Here is a 22,278-nt window from a genome sequence, read left to right on the forward strand (position 1 = left end):
TCCTTTTTATAATGCACACTCTGGAATCCATGCTTAAAAAAATACACCAAAATCTCACTTATTAAGGTAATGCTGGCTTTTTAAAAGTTTATTATCAGAAGGTCTACTTGATTTTATCTTAAAATGTTCTACAGATCTACAACTTTACAGTACTTTTTAAACATATTATTCCAATGATTTTTATAATGAATATCTCAAATTGCACTGCCACAAATACGTTAATTAAGCAAGACACAATGTAAAAGCAAATAATTAAAAGAGCTGCTACGGGTTCTATTATCGTGGTGTCCCACCTTAAGGGAGCCACAGAACCATTACAAGAAGGGCCAGGGATATTCGGGTGTTCAATGCGGGTAAAGTGCTGATTTTGACAGAAATCAGTTACTAGCCACAATTAAAAGGATCCTTTTGTCAGCCCTTTGATGGCAAGTGTTTGTCCACTATAGTTCCTTTTATGTATGTTTTACAAAATTAGATAACCCAGACCGGCCTAGCCTTTAGGCTAACTGAATTAGAAGTAGAGAGGTGGCTGCTTTGTAAAGTCATATGGATAAGAAAATGTACAAAGTTCTTTAGCCAGGACTTCAAACCTCTTCAGGGGCATGCACAAGACCTGTCCCAGAGTCAAATATAAAAATATAACTATTGGCAGAGAAAATCTAATGCCAGAGTTTCAGTAGCGTCAGTCTTTCATTTTTTTTTTTTTAAACCAGATATTTCTTCTGTCTAGTCTGAGCATATCTTCACAGCACCATGTAAGATAGTTTACAATACACACTTGAATGAAAACAATGGAGAAAATATCACTTAAATCAGAACACAAAAATTTTATTATGGAGCACCAAGTTTTTGTACTTTAACCAATGCAACCTCTTATGCAGAAAGCAAAGATAAAATATTAGAAAGCTTGCAGTTAGATTTTACTTGCCAGGAATTACTAAGGGTTCACCAGATGCTTAAGTAAAGGGGGTAACAAGAAGATTTTTTTGAGTGTCGGAAAACACTCAAAAGGCCAGAAGAAAGGCTATTAGGAATGTTAATTGTGCCTTAATATGGGCTCCAGCATCAGGGAATGTGGCGGCAAAACAATTTGTAGTGGTACTAAACAAAAGTAAGTAGAGAGATAAAAGTTTACAAAACTGGGTTGCTTTCTTTTATGATCTGACTCTGATAACTTCTTCTGAAATTATGCAGGTTCTCAATGCAAAACATAGATGCCAGAATAAACCTGTTTTTCCTTGCCAGTTTATTGTTCTGCAAGTACTAAGAATACTTGATTTCCCACTTTAGTATCTCTGGTATTTGCAAGGCTTTATCAACACTATAAAGTGTGCACAGTTCTGATTAAGTCCAAAACTAAGAATGCACAGGAGTGTGCCTCTGACTCTTGAGACAATGTGGTGAACACTTAAATTTCAAGTTCAAAGGCTAGCATCTTCTTATATGAAGAACTAAGGTGGTTGTGCTTGAGGAGAACCTAAGGCTTCATATCCTATTTTACTTTGGTGTAATATAGCAGGGACATCATTATCAACAAACATTTTTAAGTGTCAACAACACTGGCAAAATCAGAGTGATATATAGCAGGTTTGTCAAAGACGAAGCAATGCTTTAATACCTACATGTGAAAAAAGAAACATGTCATTTCAATGATTCCACTGAAGTAATTGTTAAAAATAAATAAATAATATGATCTTTAAGGGCTGGCTGATTACTCAGTTAGTTGGTTAGAGTGTAGTGCTGACAATACCAACATCCAGGGTTTGATCCCTGTACCAACCAGCCACCCCCCCCCCCCAAAAAAACCCTTAAAAATAAATATCACTGAAGAGATCAAGTCAATCCTTTTAAAAGAGTAAAAACAGTATTTCAAGATAAATGTTTCAAATGAAGATAGTCTTATTTCAACTGTGGAAGCACTGCCCTGAGAATGGATACTTGCCAAAAGGTGCTCTAAGTAACCACTACTTAGAGGTTTAAAATTTTTAAGTTCCCATTTTACACATAGAGAAACTAAAGTATATTATACTGAAGAATTTAATTTACAACTGATAAGTAATTTGCTTCTTTTCCCATAAATACTTTTGTTAATCAGCAGAGGATTTCTTATAATCCACAGGGAATCCATCCTCCAAAGTATAATGGCCAGTGCTCCTCTCACACCAGTGAACACATCACATGTATCTTTTATCACCAGCTACAACAAATAAACTTGGAAAATACCTATATCATACTGTGATTTCCAAAATGAATGACTATGAAACACATGAAAGTGTTTTGAAAGGCGGTCTGATGAGCCTGACCCCTTGTAGCTTTTATTCTCTTAGATAAAAGTACCAGGGAACAAAATTTTAAGCCCCACCCCTTCATTCTGACCTTCGATTATATCCATATGAATTAAACAAACTCTCTTGTAATGGGAAACAGGACGACACAGCTATTATAAATGTGCACTTGCTTTTTGATACCTGGAAGAAGTCACACATCCTAGCTTGTAACCCTGGGCAAGTTCAACCAATATGTCTCAGTGTTTCCTCATTTATAAAATGGCGATAACAGCACTCACACCTCAGCAGGCTGTTTTGAATATTAAATGAGAATATATGTAAAGTGCTTGATACTGTGTCTGCAATGAACTATACGCTCTATATATGTTAGCCATTATTATTACTGTAATGAGTCTACTTCACAACACATTCAGCAGCTCCATTTCTGTCTTCCACTTGGGAATTGCCCCACTTCCATATTCAGACTTGAAATGAACATTGAAAGACTGGGAAGGAATGTATAGCTTCAATGAGTTGCGTGTGAAATGCACTGTATTTTTCCAAATATCCACCATTTAATGCTTTAGAAAAACTACACTAGGAAAAAAGATGTAGAAAAAGAAAAGTCCTCTCCCACCAGAAAAGATGCTGTAAGTCTATAGTGTAATTTATCATACAACACTGGGAAAAACTAGTGGTAAAAAATGCTAAGCGGGACTGGATGATAAGACAACAGTAATGGGTAAACCAGAACCTCCCTGGCAAACTATGACACATAATCAACCACAGGCATTAAAGAAAACTAACATATTCTAATATTAAATGACAGTACATGAAATAGCTTTGTTCAAAAGTAAGTACGTGCCGACACTGAATCTTGTCATCCTGATTTGAGATACTGTAATGATGAACTGTAACATTTTTCTATCTGCTGTTAATGTTAGTGGGAAATATGAATGACAAACTACATTTTAAAACCTGCTGGCCACAATTAACAGTTGAAGTATCAGCCTTGTTTTGGTATTTGTAGTGGCTACACATCTTAAACTGATGAGAGGAAAAAGCTTTAGTTTTTGCTGTTCTAAGATATCCAGAAGAATAAAAATAAGAAGCCCATAAAAGTGTAAATACTCTTCTTACAGTTTAGGTTCAAACTGAATATGTTATTTTTTAGGTCTCACAAATTCTAAACAATTTAAACTATTTACTTAACTTTTTATTACAAATTTAAATTCTTTCAATCAATGGGCAACTATTTATATATACTAGTCAATATATAAAAAGCTTAAACAGGAAGAAATTTACTCCATCCTAAAAGCCCTTTAAATGTAATGAGCACAAATTTGAATTAGATGAGAATCAAAAAAAAGACAAACAAATCCAATTAATCAAAATACCAAACCTGTAAAGTAAAACAAAACAATAAAAAGTTTACTTGATGGTAACATCTAATATACTTCTGTCCTTTCCCTTACGTGATATTTGGCATACATAAAAGTGATTTATCACTAAATAAATCTGTAAAAATACAGAAATGCATTTTAGGGCTAAGAAGTGCCAATCTACCTGCAGCTCCTTGGGGAGCTTCATCTGTCCGTGCAGCTGAAGAATTGACTGTCTCCTGGTTGCTTTCAGGGTCTGCCATTTTCTCCTGTCGACGAGCTTCAGCTGCTCCTCTTTTGCCCAGGCCAGAGCCTCGCCGACTACAACAGAAAAATGTCATCATAGGCAGCATTACCAGTGAACCAGGAGCAATGTATAGACAATACAAAGCTCAAATTCATGGAACACAAAGCCAGTTTCTTCTTTTTAAATAAAGATTGCTGCAGAAAATCACTATGCATAACAACTAAGACTTTGTAAATTTAAAATCCAAGTTTTATCGCATTCACAGTACAAGGCTTTTTTTTACTAGGAGCTGTTGTCATCCTTCTAGACAGAAATGATGGAAAAGTGACTCCTCCTGCACAAAAAATTCAATTTATTTAAAATAGAGCACCACTTCCACAGTAAATAGTGGATCAATACAAAGAGGCTTGCAGACTGACATTGACAATGGAGAGAATAAGAGAAGATGGGGAAAAAATTCCCATCCCCTATGTTTCAGATTACCTAAATCATCCAGAAAGAACTATCCTAATAATGGACAGTAACTCCATCCTTTAAAATAATTAAGGATTTAATATTTATAAATAAATGCAGATGACATTTGGAAAGACACATATTTAGGACAAAGGGACAAAATAGGATATGAAAAAAAGAATGATCTCTCACTTCTCATGACGCATAGTGCATTTTATGATGACCTTTTTTTCTATTTTAATAGAAAAATCAGTAAGTAAATTGGGTATACACAAAAGACCTCACCAAATTACTACAACTTGATAGTAGTTAAACAGCAGCTCCGCAAATTACCTTAGGAAATGCAGAAATCTACTACTAAAGAAATGTTTTAGACTAAAGTCAAACTACAGCGAAATTGGACGCTGCCTAGTAAAGGACAAGAAAGATACAGGAATAACTGACATGTCAATGAAGGCTCTGACTTACCTGAGGATACTAGAAGAGTATATTCCCAATTAGTGAGCAAACCTCCTTAAGCAGGAGCTTATCTAATCTTAAGCAGGAGCTTATCTAATCTTAATTTAGCTAATCTTTCCTTCACAAGAAAACAGTTTATTCCAAACCCAATTTAGCAAGCTACAAATTAGTGGGATTCATATTCATTCATTTAACATTTAATTTGATGTTAACACACCAGGCCAAACACTGGACATATGGTTGCTGCCCTCAAGGAGAGAGTTAGCATAAAGAGAGACAAAGACAGCTCAGTAGGCTATCAAGCACTAAATTTAAGTGGAACCTCAACTTCGGAAAAGGTTTGAGATGAAGAGCATTTCAGGCGGGTGGCTAGTTGTACAGCATAACTGCACATGCAGTAAGTTTTTTCACGTGTACTAATGAAGTAATCATGAGCAGAAGGAAAGAAGACTGCAGAGAAAGGCAGGGCAAGACAATTACAATATTAGAGATTACCTGACTTTGCATACAGCTCAAAATTAATATTTGGCCACAGTGAATTCAGTTTATAATCTCAGACTACACACCTTTGGTAAAAAGATTCAAGATTCAACCCCAAATAGGTCAAAAACTGAAGAACTAAAAAATTTTCTCAGAGGTCCCCATAAAAATATTGCTAAGAAACCTCAAAAGCAAACAGGTGTACTAACTCCAGATAGTTTAAACAATCTAAAGAATTAGCAAGTAAGTGGAAAAGAAAGGATTTAAAGTGGCAAGAATACACTTCTCATGACTCACAGGCAACAAGTCACACTGTTTGTTTATGTCACTATTGTACCAACACCAATAGCAGTCAGAATGGATTATTTTACAGAAGAACCAAAAGAAGTGCTAAAACTTTTCTACCTACCTGAGTTAGAGTAGGAAAAAGACAAATTAAAATTATTCCCTCATCACTGGTTTCTGACACATTTAACAGAGGGAGCAAACTATACAAAGAAGACAGAGAATTCATACCTGACTACTGAATAATTAGCAGCACAAGAGCAATTGACCAACTGACCAAGCCTGAATATCTGAGAGGAAATTGCAGGAAAGAGATTTTTACCTTTAACATAAGATTCTCAACCAGGTAATAAAAGTATGTGAAATAAAACACTGTATACATCAAAGGTAGTTATGTTTTGAAAATGAGATCTACAGCAACTGGGAGAAATAGAAATTGGAGATGTGAGAACACACACAATACCTACAGTTTTTCTTGAGGAGTAGATGGTGTGATACAAAATAAAAATTAAGTACATTTCTCCTCCTCACCCATTATACTTAATAACTGGTGCCAACACTTTTAGAAACTAATTAGGCAATATTACAGCCATTAAAATAGGCATTCCTGGGCCGAACCCGTGGCGCACTTGGTAGAGTGCTGCGCTGGCAGCGTGGCGACGCTCCCGCCGCGGGTTCGGATCCTATATAGGACTGACCAGTGTGTGCCGGTCACGAAAAAACGACAAAAAAAAAAAAAAAAAAAAAAGGCATTCCTTTTGATTAATTAATCACACTACTGGGAAATTTAGCTACCTTTTAAAAAACAACCCAAATCTGCATAAAGATGCTCATTAGAGATTTATTTGGCATACTAGAACTCCAAAAACAATCAAAGGTCCAACTATTGGCAATAACTCTGTGAAAACAGTGTAGCAACAGAGAAAAAGCAGAGGACAAGTGTCATCAAAAAACAGCATGATTAAAACTTAGTAAAAACATGTAAATAAATATTAGAGAAGAATTCACAAAAATAACAATTACTAGTTATGTTAGAATAAATGTCTTCATTCAATATTCAAATATAAAATTATTTTACTTTGCTAATTTTAAGAAACACTTATAAAGAATTTTGATGAAAGCTGAAAATATATGAGCAACAGAAGATAAATGAACTCACCACAAACTGAAAAAAACCCAAATTGTTACCTGGTACTAGCACAGGAGCCCGTGGTCTTTTGGCGTGTGCTCCGCCTCAAACTGGGGAGCTCAGCAGGTGGAGACTCACTGCGCTTCTTGGTAGACTTTCTTAAACCTATATGTGGGAAATGCAAAAGTAAAATTTTATGAGAAGTGATCATGAATTAAAAATTACAAAATTCTTAGGTTATCGTTTCCATGGCCTCTCCAATAGCATGCTAGGTTTCCTTCCATAGTTTGACTTTACTTAGCCTGTTCATAATGGGAAAGCTAATGGTACTTGGCACTCCAGTTCAGAATTGGTCTCACTTAGGCCCAACCTTAACTCAAGCTATCCCATACAATGCATGACAGTCCCACCTCTACTAAACCTTCCTCTCTGGAAGTTCCTATCCCTTCTCTGCTACTCCTGTCCACTAATTAAAGCAAGGGATTGTGTTTTTTTTTTTTTTTTTTTTTTTGGGGGGGGGGGTTACTATATATTTTAAGAATTTACTAAATTTCATTAAATTTACTAAATGTATCACACTGTTTTACATTATGCCATTTCAGCTACTTTACACAAGGCTCATCAATAAGGTTATGAGAGAACCCAAAAAAAGCTTTCAGCAAGGAATACACACTAGAACTGAAGGTACTGGAATGTCCACTTTATGGAATACTGTATAATTAGAAAGAAAAGTCAATCAACCACACTTTATGTGTTATTCTGGAAGCTCATTAATGCCTTTACAGGGTTAACAGATTCTTATGTTTCCATACATGATGACATACTTACTGAGCACTGTGCTTTATCTACCTCCAGTAGTAAAAGATCTCTAAAGTCAACCATCATATTTCCGTGAGAACTACAGCATCATCTTAAATAGATTTTAACTTTTTCAGAGACCAATTATACAACTGGTCCAGGTCACTTGCTTTTTTCCAGAAAGTCTTAATTTTTGGCTATTTCACTGCTTTAAAGTGAAAGGATAAGAAATTCTTTATTCTTTTGATTTTGCTAAAGGCACTAGTCAAGGGTCTGGGAGAGAGGTGGTAAAAAGGATTCCAGATGTCATCTTGATCTTTTAGACTATTAATTTTATACCCAACCTAAGGAAAGTTACTAAGTGAAAAGCAAGTTATTCAAAAATCTTTAAACACAAAACAGAGGGGCCGGCCCGTGGCTCACTCGGGAGAGTACGGTGCTGATAAACACAAAACAGAAGTTAAATAGACAAAAACTATGTTCAGACAGGCATTATTTAGAAATCTAAACCATATCTTTTAGCGTTTTCCAAAATATCTTTCGTGAAAGATTATCTATATACCTGAAACTGGCATAAAAGTATCAAAGACTGAGACTTCAATTGAAGGAAGAAGGTTGGCTTAAAAATTTCCTAACTTTCAATTTTATTTTCAGGTCAATTTTCCACATAAATATCCCTAGAGTTACTTGGGATTACCAACCTATGCCTGATATCCTGTACTATTCTATCTTTGTCTGGGCACACACCCCGGTCACCTGAGACAAAGAGAGGGTACATGGACAGATCGATGGAATTACCTTAATTTAATATGTTCAGCTAATTAGTATCACTAGTTTTTAATATTTAAAAAATTCAGAATTTTTTTTTGGGGGGTGGGTAGCAAAGGATAGTTCCACAGAAATTTTTTAAATATACTTCAGAAAATATTGTCTTATAGCTGCATTGTGTGGCTAAGATTAAGAAATGTACAGTTTAAAGAGAAAAAACCTTTTAAAACACTCAAAAAAAAAACCAAAGTACTTTCACTTACAATAAAGCACTTTTTTTTTTTGTTTGTTTTGCTTTGTTTTGTTTGGCAGCTGGCTGCTACAGGATCAAACCCTGGACCTTAGTGTCATCAGCACCATGCTCTAAACAACTGAGCTAACTGGCCAGTCATACTAAAGCACTTTGAAAACCCTTGTGTTGTCACTAATATTACTTAGCTCATGTAATACTAAAAGTATCTTTATATGTACTGTGATATAGTAATAGACAGTAACAAAAATTTTTACATCTATTTAGTGACATTCAAAGTAAAATATTCAAATTAATGTACTATGGGCTACTACTATATAGTGCTGATTTGAGGTGATGGTATACTTTTTAACCAACTTTCTTATACTTTTATTATTCATCTCCTAAAATAGACTTCGGTGTTTGATCTTTGAAACTTTGATTCAACTATTACTGGGAATTTTGGGGGAGTAAGGGGATCTGACTCCTTCATCTTGGTGTTATAATACCAAGCTCTAACCAACTGAGCTAACCAGCCAGCCTCTTCAGCTATAATTTACATTTGATAAAATGTACTCACCTTAAGTGTATGGTTTAATGAGGTTGATAAATGTATTCACCCATGTAACTAGCATCACGATCAAGACACAGAACATTTCCATCACTCTAAAAACTTCCTTTGTGCCCCGTGCAGTTAATTCCCTCTACATAACTCAGGCCCAAGATAACAATGGGATCTTTTTTTTTTTCCCCATTGTACCTGTGTATGGTGAACAATTTGTTTCAATACACGCATATATTGTATAATGATTTAATCAGAATAGTAAGAATATCTACCACATAAACATAATTTCTTTGTGGTTAGTATCACTTAAGATCCTCTTTTCTAGCCATCTTGAAATACACAATACAATATTATTAGTTATTGTCCCCTAGGCACCAGAACTTATTCCTATCTAACTGTAACTTTGTACCAGTCTACCAACCTTTCCTTGGTCCTCCCTTCCCCCCACCTACCCCCCTTTCCCTGCCTCTGGTAACCACTATTTTGCTCTCTATTATTTTTCTTGATTGGCCCATGATAATTATATATATATTTATGGAGTATAATATGATAATTGGGTACAATCATACTGTATGAAATGATCATATAAGGGTGCTTAATATATCCATCACCTCAAACATTTGTCACTTTTTTGTGTTAGGAACATTCAACACCTTGACTAGCTATTCAAAGATACACAGTACACTGTGTTAACTGTAGTCTCCCTATACTACTATAGACCCCCTAGATGCCATTCTTCCTCGTAACACTTTGTACTCACTGACCATCCCTTGCCCCATCCTCTCCCCATTTCTGTTACTATTTTGCCTATTCTAAAATTTCATATAAATGGAATCACACAGTGCTTGAGAAGAATTTGTTCTGTTGCACACATTAGCCCATTTCTTTTTACCACTGAGTGGTATTCTTTTTTTTTTTCCTGACCGGTAAGGGGATCGCAACCCTTGGCACGGTGTGGTCAGCACCACGCTCAGCCAGTGAGAGCACCGGCCATCCCTATATAGAATCCGAACCCATGGCCTCTGCGCTATCAGTGTCGCACTCTCCCGAGTGAGCCACGGGGCCGGCCCCTGAGTGTATTCTTGCATGTAGATGTGTCACAATCTGTTTATCCATTCTTGGCATTAAACTTTAAGAGGATCATGCTTAGTTTCAGAGAAGAAGGGCAATAACAGAGTGGACAGAAAAATATTTATAACTGATGTCATAATTACACCATAATGTAAAATGACTGTTAGTCTAACTGTCATAACTCCATCTAGTCTGATAAACTAGGAGAAGTAACCTCAAATATTTTCTTGTCTGAAAGACAATACCAGTGGTAAAAGAGCTGCTACGCATAATGCTCTCTAGTGGAAAAGAAGTATCACTATTTGCAACATTACCTGAATCCTGGATGAGACAAAATTAGCTTTTAGATATATTTCTCCTCCAAAAATTGGAACAGGAGAACATGTTACACACAGTAAAAACTGGTAATTGGTTAACATCTATGGTTTGTATGTGACCCCCAACGCTCATGTGCTGGAAGCTTAATCCTCTACGCAACAGTGTTGAGAGGTGGGACCTTTAAGAGGCGATTAGGCCATGAGAGCTCTCCCCTCATGAATGAATTAAAGCCATGATCGTCGAGTAGGTCCATTATAAAAGGATGAGTTTGGTCCCCGTCTCCCCCATTCTTGCCTATGTGATGCTTTCTGCCATGTCACAACGCAGCAAGAAGGTCCTCACAACATGCTGGTCCCTCGATGTTGGACTCCCCAGCCTCCAGAACTATGAGAAAATTTTCCTTATAAATTACCCCGCCTCTGGTATTCTGTTATAGCAACATAAAATGGACTACGACAGAAACTTCTCACCATTTTTAAATGAACCAAGTCAAACATTAGAAAGACTATATAAATTCCTTTGATAAAAAAAATTCTTCCAAAAGTCCAAAACATTTTCAGAAAATCAGAAATGGCATACATTCTTGAAAAAAGGCAAGTTCTAGCTGAAGCAGTTTGGTAGATCACTTTCTAGAAGATGAAGATGGCTTAACCTTCTTTTGGCTATTTAGCAAACTATGCTAGAACATACTATCTTCACAATTTTAGACTGAGTTTTTCAAAAGTACTTTCAGATATAAAGTTATGATAATTCCTATTTTTCAGATTCAAAAACATTAACTGCCTTGCTTAAAGATGCATAACCCAGTCAACTATTTCTAAATGTATTTTGAAGCAGAACAGAGATTACTACATCTTTGACGTATTTCTGTCAAGGTGCAAAAATTTTGCTTATAAATGAATACTTTACAACAGTACATATTTTACATACAGTATTTTGTAGAACTGAAATGTGTTTCTTTGTATTCTACTGGTCAAGCAATGTGTATTTCAATAGAAGAGGGAACATGGTAAGTGTAAACCTACAATCTACTAAAAACCAATGAAAACATACATACATGGGTGCACACACCCACACACACCTCTTTTCCAGACTCTGGAATGCAGCAAAACTACATTTATTGTTTATTTTTATGATGCCACTCTGAGACAGAAGCAACCAGAATATCATGGTCAGATTAATATACTCTAACCCACAAAGTCCTTGTGTAATGAAGTTAGCTGTAAATATAGACTACTTTTCTCAAAGTTCTTGACCCAATTATATTGGTATAAGAATATAAGCAAGTGTTCCTATAATCTTTACTCCTTTGCATAAAGGTGAAACTGGCAGTTAGTACTGTTCTCTTAAAAATCCCAATTGATTTGTTCTACAATACAGACATGTCTCTCTCTTTTTTTGTTAATGCATATTCTTAACCAAGAACTGATTTATTCAAAGGAAAGAGCTTCATCTTTTTAAAAAATGGTCCTTTTGCAAAGGGGCTTTTCAGGGTGAAAAAATTAAACTTCTTATGTATCCAACTGTAGACTTAAAAATTTTAAAATACAACATTTTAAAAGAACCAACAGACTGAGGGTTGACAACAGACTTAGATATTTTACTCACTGGACCCTTATACAAAAATAGTTAAGAAGCTTTTTAGGTGTCTTCTACTTATATGATCAATTTTTTTTCTACTTGAAATTTTAAAAAGTATTTCTCATTACATTAAACTACTGTGAAATGATTCCAATTTTGTCATTTTGCAGGAGAAATGAGTACTGGGTAACATGACTGTCCAATTACTTAACTGGAGTCACCAAAGGTGAAATACTACCAATACTGAAATTGTATGGTTTTTAGCCTTAATTTTAAGTTACTTAAAAAGTAACAATAGACAATTGGACATATTCTTATATGATCTATGTTATAGCCATGCTAATGTTTTATATGGTATTTACATATATCAGACCTAACACATAGTCCTACAATACAAATCCAGTCCATCTATGATAAAGTATTCTAGCAATGCAATAATTAAGTAAACTTTCCAGTATCTTAAAGATACCTTATGTTATACATGGAGTCAAAAGAAACATAAATGTCAATGTATTTGACAGGGCTATTTAAAAATCAAGCAGGGAGTGGTGGAAGGGATGAGAGGTTGTTCTAAGATCGTTACTCAGTGAATAATTATTCCATTCAAACACACATGACAATTTTTATTCTCAAGCTTATATATTCATTTAAAAGTGACATTTAAAGATGATAAACACCTATTGTTCAATGTCCAGCAACTCTTTTTTTGAGTGCCTTGCTTATTTATTTATTTTAAATTCTCTGAGGAGCTATCTCCTAGCCGTTCTCCATGTGGTACTGATGGAACTGTCATTCATAGTACACTCCTACTATGTGAGTGGGACTCAGACTGACCAAACTGTTCCCATCACCTCCAATCACTATAATATCACTATCTCACCTCTCCCCTCCGACACAGTGATGCATTCAAGGATAGGCATATGACCAAAGGAAATCAGGGACTTTCTTACAGGCTGATATATAAATTATTGGACAGTATCCCCATTTTTTTTTTCTTTTGGAAGGGGGGATATGGGGAGTCATACATCACAAGGTTTAGGACTGCCGGGACCATCTTCATTTGACCTCTAAGATCCAGCCAAGCCTAGCCAATCTCTTGGCTTTACGAATCATATGAGACACTGTATTAAAATTTTTAGTCTACAAGAGATGTAGCCTGCGGGGCCAATTCTGTTTGGTGGCCTGTTTTTGTACAGCCCACAGCAAAGAATGATTTTTACATTTTTAGAAAGTTTAAAAAAGAAGAATATGTGACAGAGACAGTAAGCAAAGCCTAAGACATGTACTATTTGGCCCTTTACAGAAAATGTTTAATGACCTGGGCTTTGAGAATAAAAGTGAAGAACAGTACAAGGAACTCATCCAAATTTCAAAAGCTAGTTAAAAATTTAAAAGAAAAAAAAAAAAACCCTCTATATAGAAAAATAAGATCTGAGCTAAACAGTGTCTTAGCAATAAAAGTTTCAGTACTTATTTTCCTAAAATACTAGGTTATCTTGATTTTAATTTACTTACACTTTTGTCACATTCTGACAGAAAGCAAATAGATCTCCATTTTAAAACAGAACAGACAAACCATATGAATAAGGTACACAAATAAATACTTTATACAGGGTAGACAGATAGAAAACTGCTAGAATTCATTTACATTTGTAGGTATTACAGGACGAGTATAATTGATCTTTACAAGGCAAATCCCCAATTTGTTTACATACTAAAAAGTTATCAAGTAATTACATTAAGTATCTATTTATTTACATGTCAAATCTGATTCAAAAGAATCACTCTTTTTTCCTTTATGCTTTGCTACATAAAAAGTACCAAAGAATGTGACTAATATCGCACATCGGGAATTTAGTTTAGAATCGTGGAATAGAATCATTTTGCTACTGGAAAAATTTGGCCCAATAAAGAGAATTAATTAACTACGGGTGTATCTTCAGTAACTACGTCTTGACTACTTTAGTCAGTGGATGTGCACACATCTGACACGAGGCAACATAATCATAAGAATCTGGCATAACTTGAATATTGTGTGTCTACTTTCAAGTTTATAAACCTTTATTAAGAGTTACTCTGGTAAAAATAAATTCACAAAATAGAAAGTAATCTATTATCATATAAAAAGGGATCACAGATTTTTATTTTAAAATCACTCAGTAATAATAAAAGGTTTTGCAAACGATAATGAACTAAATCCCAAATGCAATTTTCTAAAACAAATTTTTATTTCCTAGTTAATGCACAGCCATTTCATGCATTGATTTGGAAATATGAATTAATAATATTAGAAATGTGCAAAGATATTCAGCTATGCATTATTTAAAATAAGAAGAAACTGAAAAGGAGCTAAATATCAATAGGGAATGGTTAACAATATTATGGTAACAAGAACTACAGGAACATAGTTATTAGTTAACGAGAATATGAACAAATTGCCACTTTTCCACTGCTGGTGGGAATGTTCATTCATACATTTCTAGGGGCAATTTCAAAATATATATCATTATTCAAAAGGAACATAACCAGTGACCTAACAAGGAAATAATGGTATAAATTACAAAGCTATACTTAATTTAAAATTTCAGAAGAATAATATAAATGTCTGTTAGTAGAGAATGGGCTAAATTAAGGTACATCATATGCAGCCACTAGAAATAATATAATTTATAGTTCTTTAAAAGGAAAATAAGTCTGTTGAGTGTTTAGTCAGATAAAGCACTTTTTAGTTTCTTCACATCTAGAACACGAACACTACTTCATTCTGTCATTGCAAGAATGTATGTCAAGAGTCTATTACAGAGCTTGGCACATAACAGGCCCTCGAAAAGCAATACCTACCAGGTATAGCGAGATCCTACTTTTGAAAAAGCATGTGCACATGCATAGAAAAGTGTCTGCCTTCTGAGTCAAGACAGAAGATTGAACACACATGCATTCACTTCTGCCCCTTCGTGCAATGCCACTAAAACAGAATTTAAAAAATCTGATACATAAATCCACAAGGATGGGAAAAATGGAAGAGAACACAATTGCAACACAACTTTAAAGATAAAAAGCAGAAACACCAGAGCTCAATGCAATGAAGAGTTCAGAACGCTGAAAGTAGAAAACTGAGATAAGTACCAATTAGACTGACACTACAGAAACCCCAAAAGGTTCAGAAACTGATGGTTTCTGGGTAACTTTGAGGTTAAAACTTAGAATTGGTTGACAAGCTATTTATGAAGCACTCGGATCCCCAGATCACCTCCCCCACTTGCACAGTTAAGCAACTGTTCCTCTCCTGACCCAGCAAAGCACTGGACCTTCATTTTTTTAGAAATTATAAAACATAGGTTAAGTACACAGTTGCAAATAGGTACACCATACCAAAAATAAGAGCGAAGGAGGGGGTCAAGTACAAATAGCCATACTGGCTGACATACATACCTCCTCCTTCCCAGACCTCCTCTCAATGCTCAGCCCCCAGAACTCTGGCACTTAGGCTTTCACCTTGAGGTAGGAGTTTGAAAGAATATTCCCTGTGAAATTTTACCAGCTGAAGAAAAAAGATCTAAGATAACAATAGAAGAGATTTCCCAAGGAAACAGCCCAACCAGATCACTAGACAGTAAATCTCAGATAAATCTCACTTATATACTCAGAGCTCACAAATTAGTTTTTTGGTCTCGCCTTACATTTGAGTGTGAGGATACAACCAGGAATTACCAGAATATGAGGAAAGTTCCCAGTATGAAAGACAAAATCAACTCAAATCTGCTCCTCCACCCAAGAAACTAAGAGAATATGCAAACAAAGAAAATTCAGTATTAACATCCTCCAAAAAAAAAATAAGCCAAATACAGGATTGCATAAAAAGGAAATAACAAAATAACCTCTTTGCTGTGGACTGACTTAATTGCGTCCCCCAAAGTCCATATATTAGCAGCTTAATTCTCACTGTGACAGTTCAGAGTGGGAAATCCTATTATGATAATTGAAAGGTGAGGCCTTGAAGAGGTGATTAGATTTGCAGGCCCATGCCTTAGTGAATGGATTAATAACTGTGATCAGGGGTGTGTTTCTGAGGGCCTTAAATTGAGAGCACATGAGAGTCTCTCTTGCTCTCTGCTCTGCTGTATGAGACCCTTGCATTGCTATAAAGCCACCACCAAAGAAAACCCCCACCAGATGTGTTCCCTGAACCTTGGACTTTTCCCAGCCTGTGAAACTTCAAGCAATAAATTTTGCTTATAAATTACCCAGTTCTGGGTATTTTGTTATAAGCAACAGAAACGGACTATTACACTGTTGAAAGTAAAACAAGGGGGGGTGAGGAGGTGCAGCAAAATCAATAGAAAGGTTGGAAGATGAAGTTGAAGAAAATCTATCAGAAATAGAAAAAAAAAAAAAGAAAAGCAAGAGCAAAAAGATAAGAAAATCAAGACCATCCAAGAGGATAATCACCCCAAATAACAGGAAGTTAAGAAAGAGAAAAAAAACAAGCATAGAGTGACCAACCATTCTAGTGTCCTTGGGACTACCCTGATTTTCAGAGCTGAAAGTCCTGAGTCTTGTGGAATACTCCAGACCCAGGGAAAACAGGATAGTTGATCCCTAACAAGGAATGAAAGTAAATCCAGAGCTATGGGCTGTATCATGACAGTTCCAAGTAACAGAGGTAAAGATCTGCAAGCTTCCATACATATACCACAAACCAGGAATAAGAACGGTTCCAGTATTGAAAGCTAAGGATGTTGTAAATCTTCAAAATTCAGAAGGAAAACAATTCCTAACCCGGAACTCTATATTCAGCCAATCTGTCAAACAAGTATCAAGGTAGTATAACACATTTTCAGACATTCAAAATCTAAAAAAATAAAGTCTTTTTAAAAAATCTCCTAAATACTTTTTCTTAGAAAGCAAGTGGAAGATTTGTTCCACCTAAACAAGACGATGAAATCTGGAAAAAGAAAACTGAAAAGATTGAAAACAATCCCAAAGCTACAAGCAGCGTAAGCTGGCATAAAGAGCAATCTTCCAAAGGCCTAATTTCTTCAGGAAGATGAAACAGATGCACATAGACAGCTTGAAAAGAGATTTAGATACAATTAGTAAGGAGTGTGGAAGTTGAGTAAATGATGGGTTCATAGAAAAGTAACAAAAAATAATCATTAAATTCAGGAAAAACAAAAACGTGTAAGAAAGGAAATATTCCTATGTGGCTCAGTGTAAATAACATTTACATATTCCTGGGACATAAACATTGAATACTGATTGTGACTAGAAAAACAGGAGGTATGTACAGTATGTGTTTGATGGGTGAAGGAGGAGGGGTAAAGTTAGAAGAAGAATCCTCATCTTCGATACGAAGAATATACTAGGGGTCAAACAAGCGAAAAAACAAACGGGCAAATAAAGGCACATGATTTAGAGAATGACATAAACCAAAATAATCAGCTATGGGAAAGGGCAATGTGGAAGGAAGACTGATATTTTTAAATAATAAATCTTACATAACTCTGACTTTAAACTGTGCATAAGTGCTGATAAATATAGAGAAAAATTTTGGCACAATACATACCAAAAAAAAGAGGTAGAACTTGGTGAACAGAATTAAAAGTATTTTGTATTTTTCTTCTTTGTACATTTCAGTATTTTCGGATTTTTTTTTTTTTTGGTAAACATATTTTAGAATTAGAAGTGTCAAAATTATTACAGAATACAGAGGCAAGAATAAAAAAGCAATTTTCACTAACTTACATGTAAGTTCAGTAAAATGTAATCTGGCTAAGTTATAATTCTTATTTTGACCTGGTATACAAAAATACTTAACATAGTCATTTATAATTCACAAACAATGTAAAACAAAGTAAAGCCTTCTTAACAAAGAGGCCAATGATACTTGTTTCCATTTAATGTTACGTATTTATTTATTTATTTATTTTCAATGTTACGTATTTATTTATTTATTTATTTATTTTCAGTGTGGCAACTTTTTGTTTTTTAAGTTTAATGCAATTTTTTAAGCCTCAAAAGTATTATGATTCTGTTGGTAAGTTTCAAAAGTGGCTACTTATCGCAACTATTAAACTTCTAAATTGCTAAATTATCTTAACAGCTACCTTATAATACAGAAAACTCTTCATACTCAAGCTTTTTCCTAAAAAAGCTTTCCCAACCCAACACCTCACAGGGCTCAAAGATAATCCAACTTTTCAACTCAACAGGGATAATCCTATAATATCCAAGCAGGTGAAACCAAAAATCTAACTTTTAAATTCTTTTCTCCTGCTCAACTCATTTTTTTCCTCTCTCCATGCTAGAGATGAAAAATGCCATGTCTAGGAGTGATGGAAAGGGTCCTAATAATCTAAGCAGAATTACCTTCTCATAATTTGGCATCTGCCTGATTCTTGTCTACTTCTAATAACGGCCACAGGCTGCCTGCAAGTTACCAGAAAGAGTTCTGAAACTCAAGATAGAAATAAGCTGGTAACTACTGCTGACTATGTTATTAATAATGTGTACATGATGTTCACTTTAAATAATGGAGAGTAAACTTGATCTACAAATAGATACACCAGCCTGGAAATGTAATACCTTTAAATTTTTCTATAAATAAGTTGCCTAATTACTCAGATTTTAATCACCAACTGTTTCTCATAATTTATGCCATCATCTACTACTCAGACACTTTGAAATTATTGAAAATTTTTTAAAAATCAGCTTACTTTAAAAAGAGGGAAGATTAGCAAAATATATTTTGAAGCCAAAGTACAATTAATATATTATAAAAATATTTTTTAAAACCATCTGTATCATTACATTGCCCTACTGGTTTTACATTTATGTTATATATAAATTTGCAAGAATCTGTTTACTTAGGTTAAAAACATAGGTAGCTATAATAATTTCCTAATGCACATTAAAAATTGTCACATAACACTATTCTTTCTGGGGTACTCTCAAGACCTCTACCAAGTGACACAGGGTGACCTTTGTCCCAGAGCTATTTTGATCAGTTGCAGCTGGCAAGCAGCAATGCTTCAGGAAGCCCATCACTAAAGTAGCTGTTTCCCTAGAACTCCTGCCAGCCCTAGTTCCTCACCAGAAACTTATTCATCAGCCTATCAACAGTTGCCAAAGCAACAAACTGGAAAAGGTCTTCCTGCTAAAGTGTCCTGACCAAATGCATTGTATCACTTCCCAAAGTGTATTTATTCCACGGACCACTGCTGTCTCCCAAGGTAATAACAGTTGGTCAAATAAATTTGTAAAATACTGGGTTACGCAGAAGTTACTGGAAGACTTCCCACAGCTTTCAATATGTTAACGCTATCCTGAATCTCTTCAAATACATGGCCTCCACTCTTAATGCACCACTATATGATGGTGTATTATACAGTACTTTAAATTTTATGAAGTTGTATTCGCATATATTTTCATTTATGCTTCACAAGAATATCATGATTTTTGCAAATAAGATTAGGGATAAGGTTGGTATTATAACATTAGTTGAGTATCTGTCCAACCTCACAAAACCAGCAGGAGATAACAAAACTTGAAGTCTGGGTCTTCCAAATCTAAGAATAGCTATCTTAAACTACCTTAAGCTGATAAATGGCCAGGATTTACTCCTTCATTCTCAAAATGCGGCTCTAAATACCTTTTCTGTCTTAAGATATTCAACTTCAGTTGTGTACCCTAAATTTTGTGATGCATACTATGTACTAAGCACTATGCTAACTCTCCCTACATATTCATTTATCCCTCAAATAGCTAATTATGCCCATTTTACAATAAAAACTTTGTAAACTTTCCCACCCAGGATTTTTAGCTCTATATTAATGACTCTCTCCCCCAAATACCATTATCTAAAACTCAGAGAGGATCAAAAAATACGTCACTTTGCCCCTATATCCTTAAGTAAAATTTCCTGCCAATTCTTTTGCTTCTTACATAAACTCTTTCCTGAAGTGATACATTTAACCATGCCTAAAATTCACTCTGCCCTGTTTGACTTCAAGAGGCCTTCCCAGATTTAGCTCACCAAATCTACTCATTCCTATGCATTCTGTTTCCAAGACCAATTTCTGGAATCAGATGGCCTGTGTTTGACTCTTGGCTCTATCACTTCTTAGTTCTGTGACCTTGACCAGTGACCCTTAAGTTCCCTTACCTGTAAACTGGGAATTGCCACACAGGGTTGATAAGGAGCAAATAAAATAATCTATGTAATGTATTTAGAACAATTGTCAGGCACTTATAAGCACAGTAAATATTTGCTATTATCTTGTTTTGAAATGTTTTTCACTTATTTGAAAAGAAGCAAACATACAGTGAACTGTATGAATCCCTGGGTTTACACAGTATTCATCCCTAAAGATTAATCAATACCATAAAAGAAGGATCGAGAAAATAAAATTTCATTTCCTCTGGGTCTTAATATCTCCAAATGACCCAATTATGTTACAACAATAAAACACAGGAACATGGATTAAAAGTGCCTACTCAAGAAAGCAAAGGCTTCAAAGTCGCACACACACCCATCTTCAAACCCTAACTCTACCATGTAGGAGATAAGTTACTCAGAGAAATTATCTCTCTCCTTGGAATAAATTTCCTTAATAACTATCCTACAGTAGCATCATTTTGAAAAGTAAATGTGACTGCATATGTAAAGTACCTGGCACTTATCTGATGCTAAACAAATGCTGGTTCCCTTCTCTTGTTTCAACAGCTTAGACTATAATTAGAGATTAGAACAAAGGTAGCAACAGTGGAAACAGAAAAGCAATATTATAGTGACAACAGAACACACAGATTTTGTGAAAGGGAAGAAAATAATTATGAAATGAGTTTTAAAACACTAAATCAGTTTATGACCATGTACAGAGTAGGTTTAAAAGAATTATCTGTATTGCTTTTATCAAGGCACAGAACTGTTGATATTTAGCAATTGAGAGCTCCCTCACAACCAAGAAATCCCACTGATCAGCCACTGGTAAGGTTGGGTTTTCTTTTAAAAATCATGTTAACAGACCCTTTAAGAAAAAGAAAGCTGATCTCTGATAAGAGTCAAGGTCGTGACACTCAAGTATAATCTGCTACCACCTCCTAGAAATAAGAACTGAAAGAGATGAGCTGTTCAAGTGAAGTAGACTAGAAGGCAGAAGGTTGAGAGTAAATCCCATGGAACTTGCTGTAAGCTTAACCTGTCCATTGGCTGTGAAGATTACATAGCCTACTACAATGGACGAACAGATGAGGTCAGGGACATACATACAGATGCACAAATGCTTCTACTTCACTTAAAAGCAGGGCGGGTGGAGGTATAAAAGCTGACAAAAATAACTCTAATTGTCAAGAAAACCTTGGCAGGATAAACAGACAGTTGGTTGTCGTTTTTTAACCTGGCCTTTTATTTCTTTTTGACTTTAAGATACCAATCTAACTAATCTTAATCCAGCATCTATACCCTTAAACTTAAAAATATAGAACAAAGTTCTACAAACTAAGAGTAAAAGATGTTATCTTCAACAGCAATCCCATGATATAGGTTAAACATAAGATTTTATATATTCCCTGTAGCATTCCTGTCAAAGTTTAGCTAATATTGAATCAACCTTATAGTAATTATAGATTGTAGGGTTAAACTAAACAGAGCTAACAGCTCTGATTCAATACTAAGTTAGGCTAATTCAAGATTAGCTAAACTTTGACAAGAATGCTACTAGACAATATATAAAATACAATCGATAATCATGATGAACAGCTGAGTTCTTGAAGATGTGTTTTGGAGGAAAAAAGAGGGGGAAAGTACCTGGAGAGCTCCAAGGCAGGCTCGCAAAGGAGTGTACATAACACTATGTTTCTCCCATCTAGTTTCTATTTCTTTGCTTGAGTGTATTATTCTCAAACACTAGTTCTTTCTACTCCACTGTAAGCTTCAAGGGAGAAATATTCTTTCACACTAACCTAGACCCTGAGCAGTGTACAGAACATGAGAGGTATTTATATTTAGACTAAGCTCTTTAAAAGCCATAAAATAATACATACGAATAAGGTTTAATTTATATAAGACACATTTATTCTAATAACTTAATTCAGTGTTTCTATACATCAAGAATATATAATACCAAAAAAGAACATTTGAGTTCTGATCATGATCAAGAATAACTCATAACTAAATTAATAATTTTGTATCTGGTATAGAAAAAAATCTAACCTTATGTCCCATCCTGATATTAGGAAATAACTG

At 34.9% G+C, this 22,278-nt stretch overlaps 1 protein-coding gene across 13 annotated transcripts in view; it reads right to left on the minus strand.

The window, feature by feature from the left end:
* The window catches only part of TRIP12 (thyroid hormone receptor interactor 12), a 138,591-nt gene that overhangs the window by 58,291 nt on the left and 58,022 nt on the right, over positions 1-22,278 (minus strand). For all 13 annotated transcript variants that reach the window (XM_063075387.1, XM_063075359.1, XM_063075342.1 and 10 more), the window contains 2 exons: positions 6,762-6,867; positions 3,834-3,970 (listed from right to left, as the gene is read on the minus strand). In XM_063075387.1, coding sequence (XP_062931457.1) covers positions 3,834-3,970; positions 6,762-6,867 — 243 coding nt within the window. The remainder of the gene's footprint in view (positions 1-3,833; positions 3,971-6,761; positions 6,868-22,278) is intronic.

The sequence above is a fragment of the Cynocephalus volans genome, chromosome 1 (assembly GCF_027409185.1).
Source record: "Cynocephalus volans isolate mCynVol1 chromosome 1, mCynVol1.pri, whole genome shotgun sequence".
NCBI classification, from domain to species: Eukaryota; Metazoa; Chordata; class Mammalia; order Dermoptera; family Cynocephalidae; genus Cynocephalus; species Cynocephalus volans.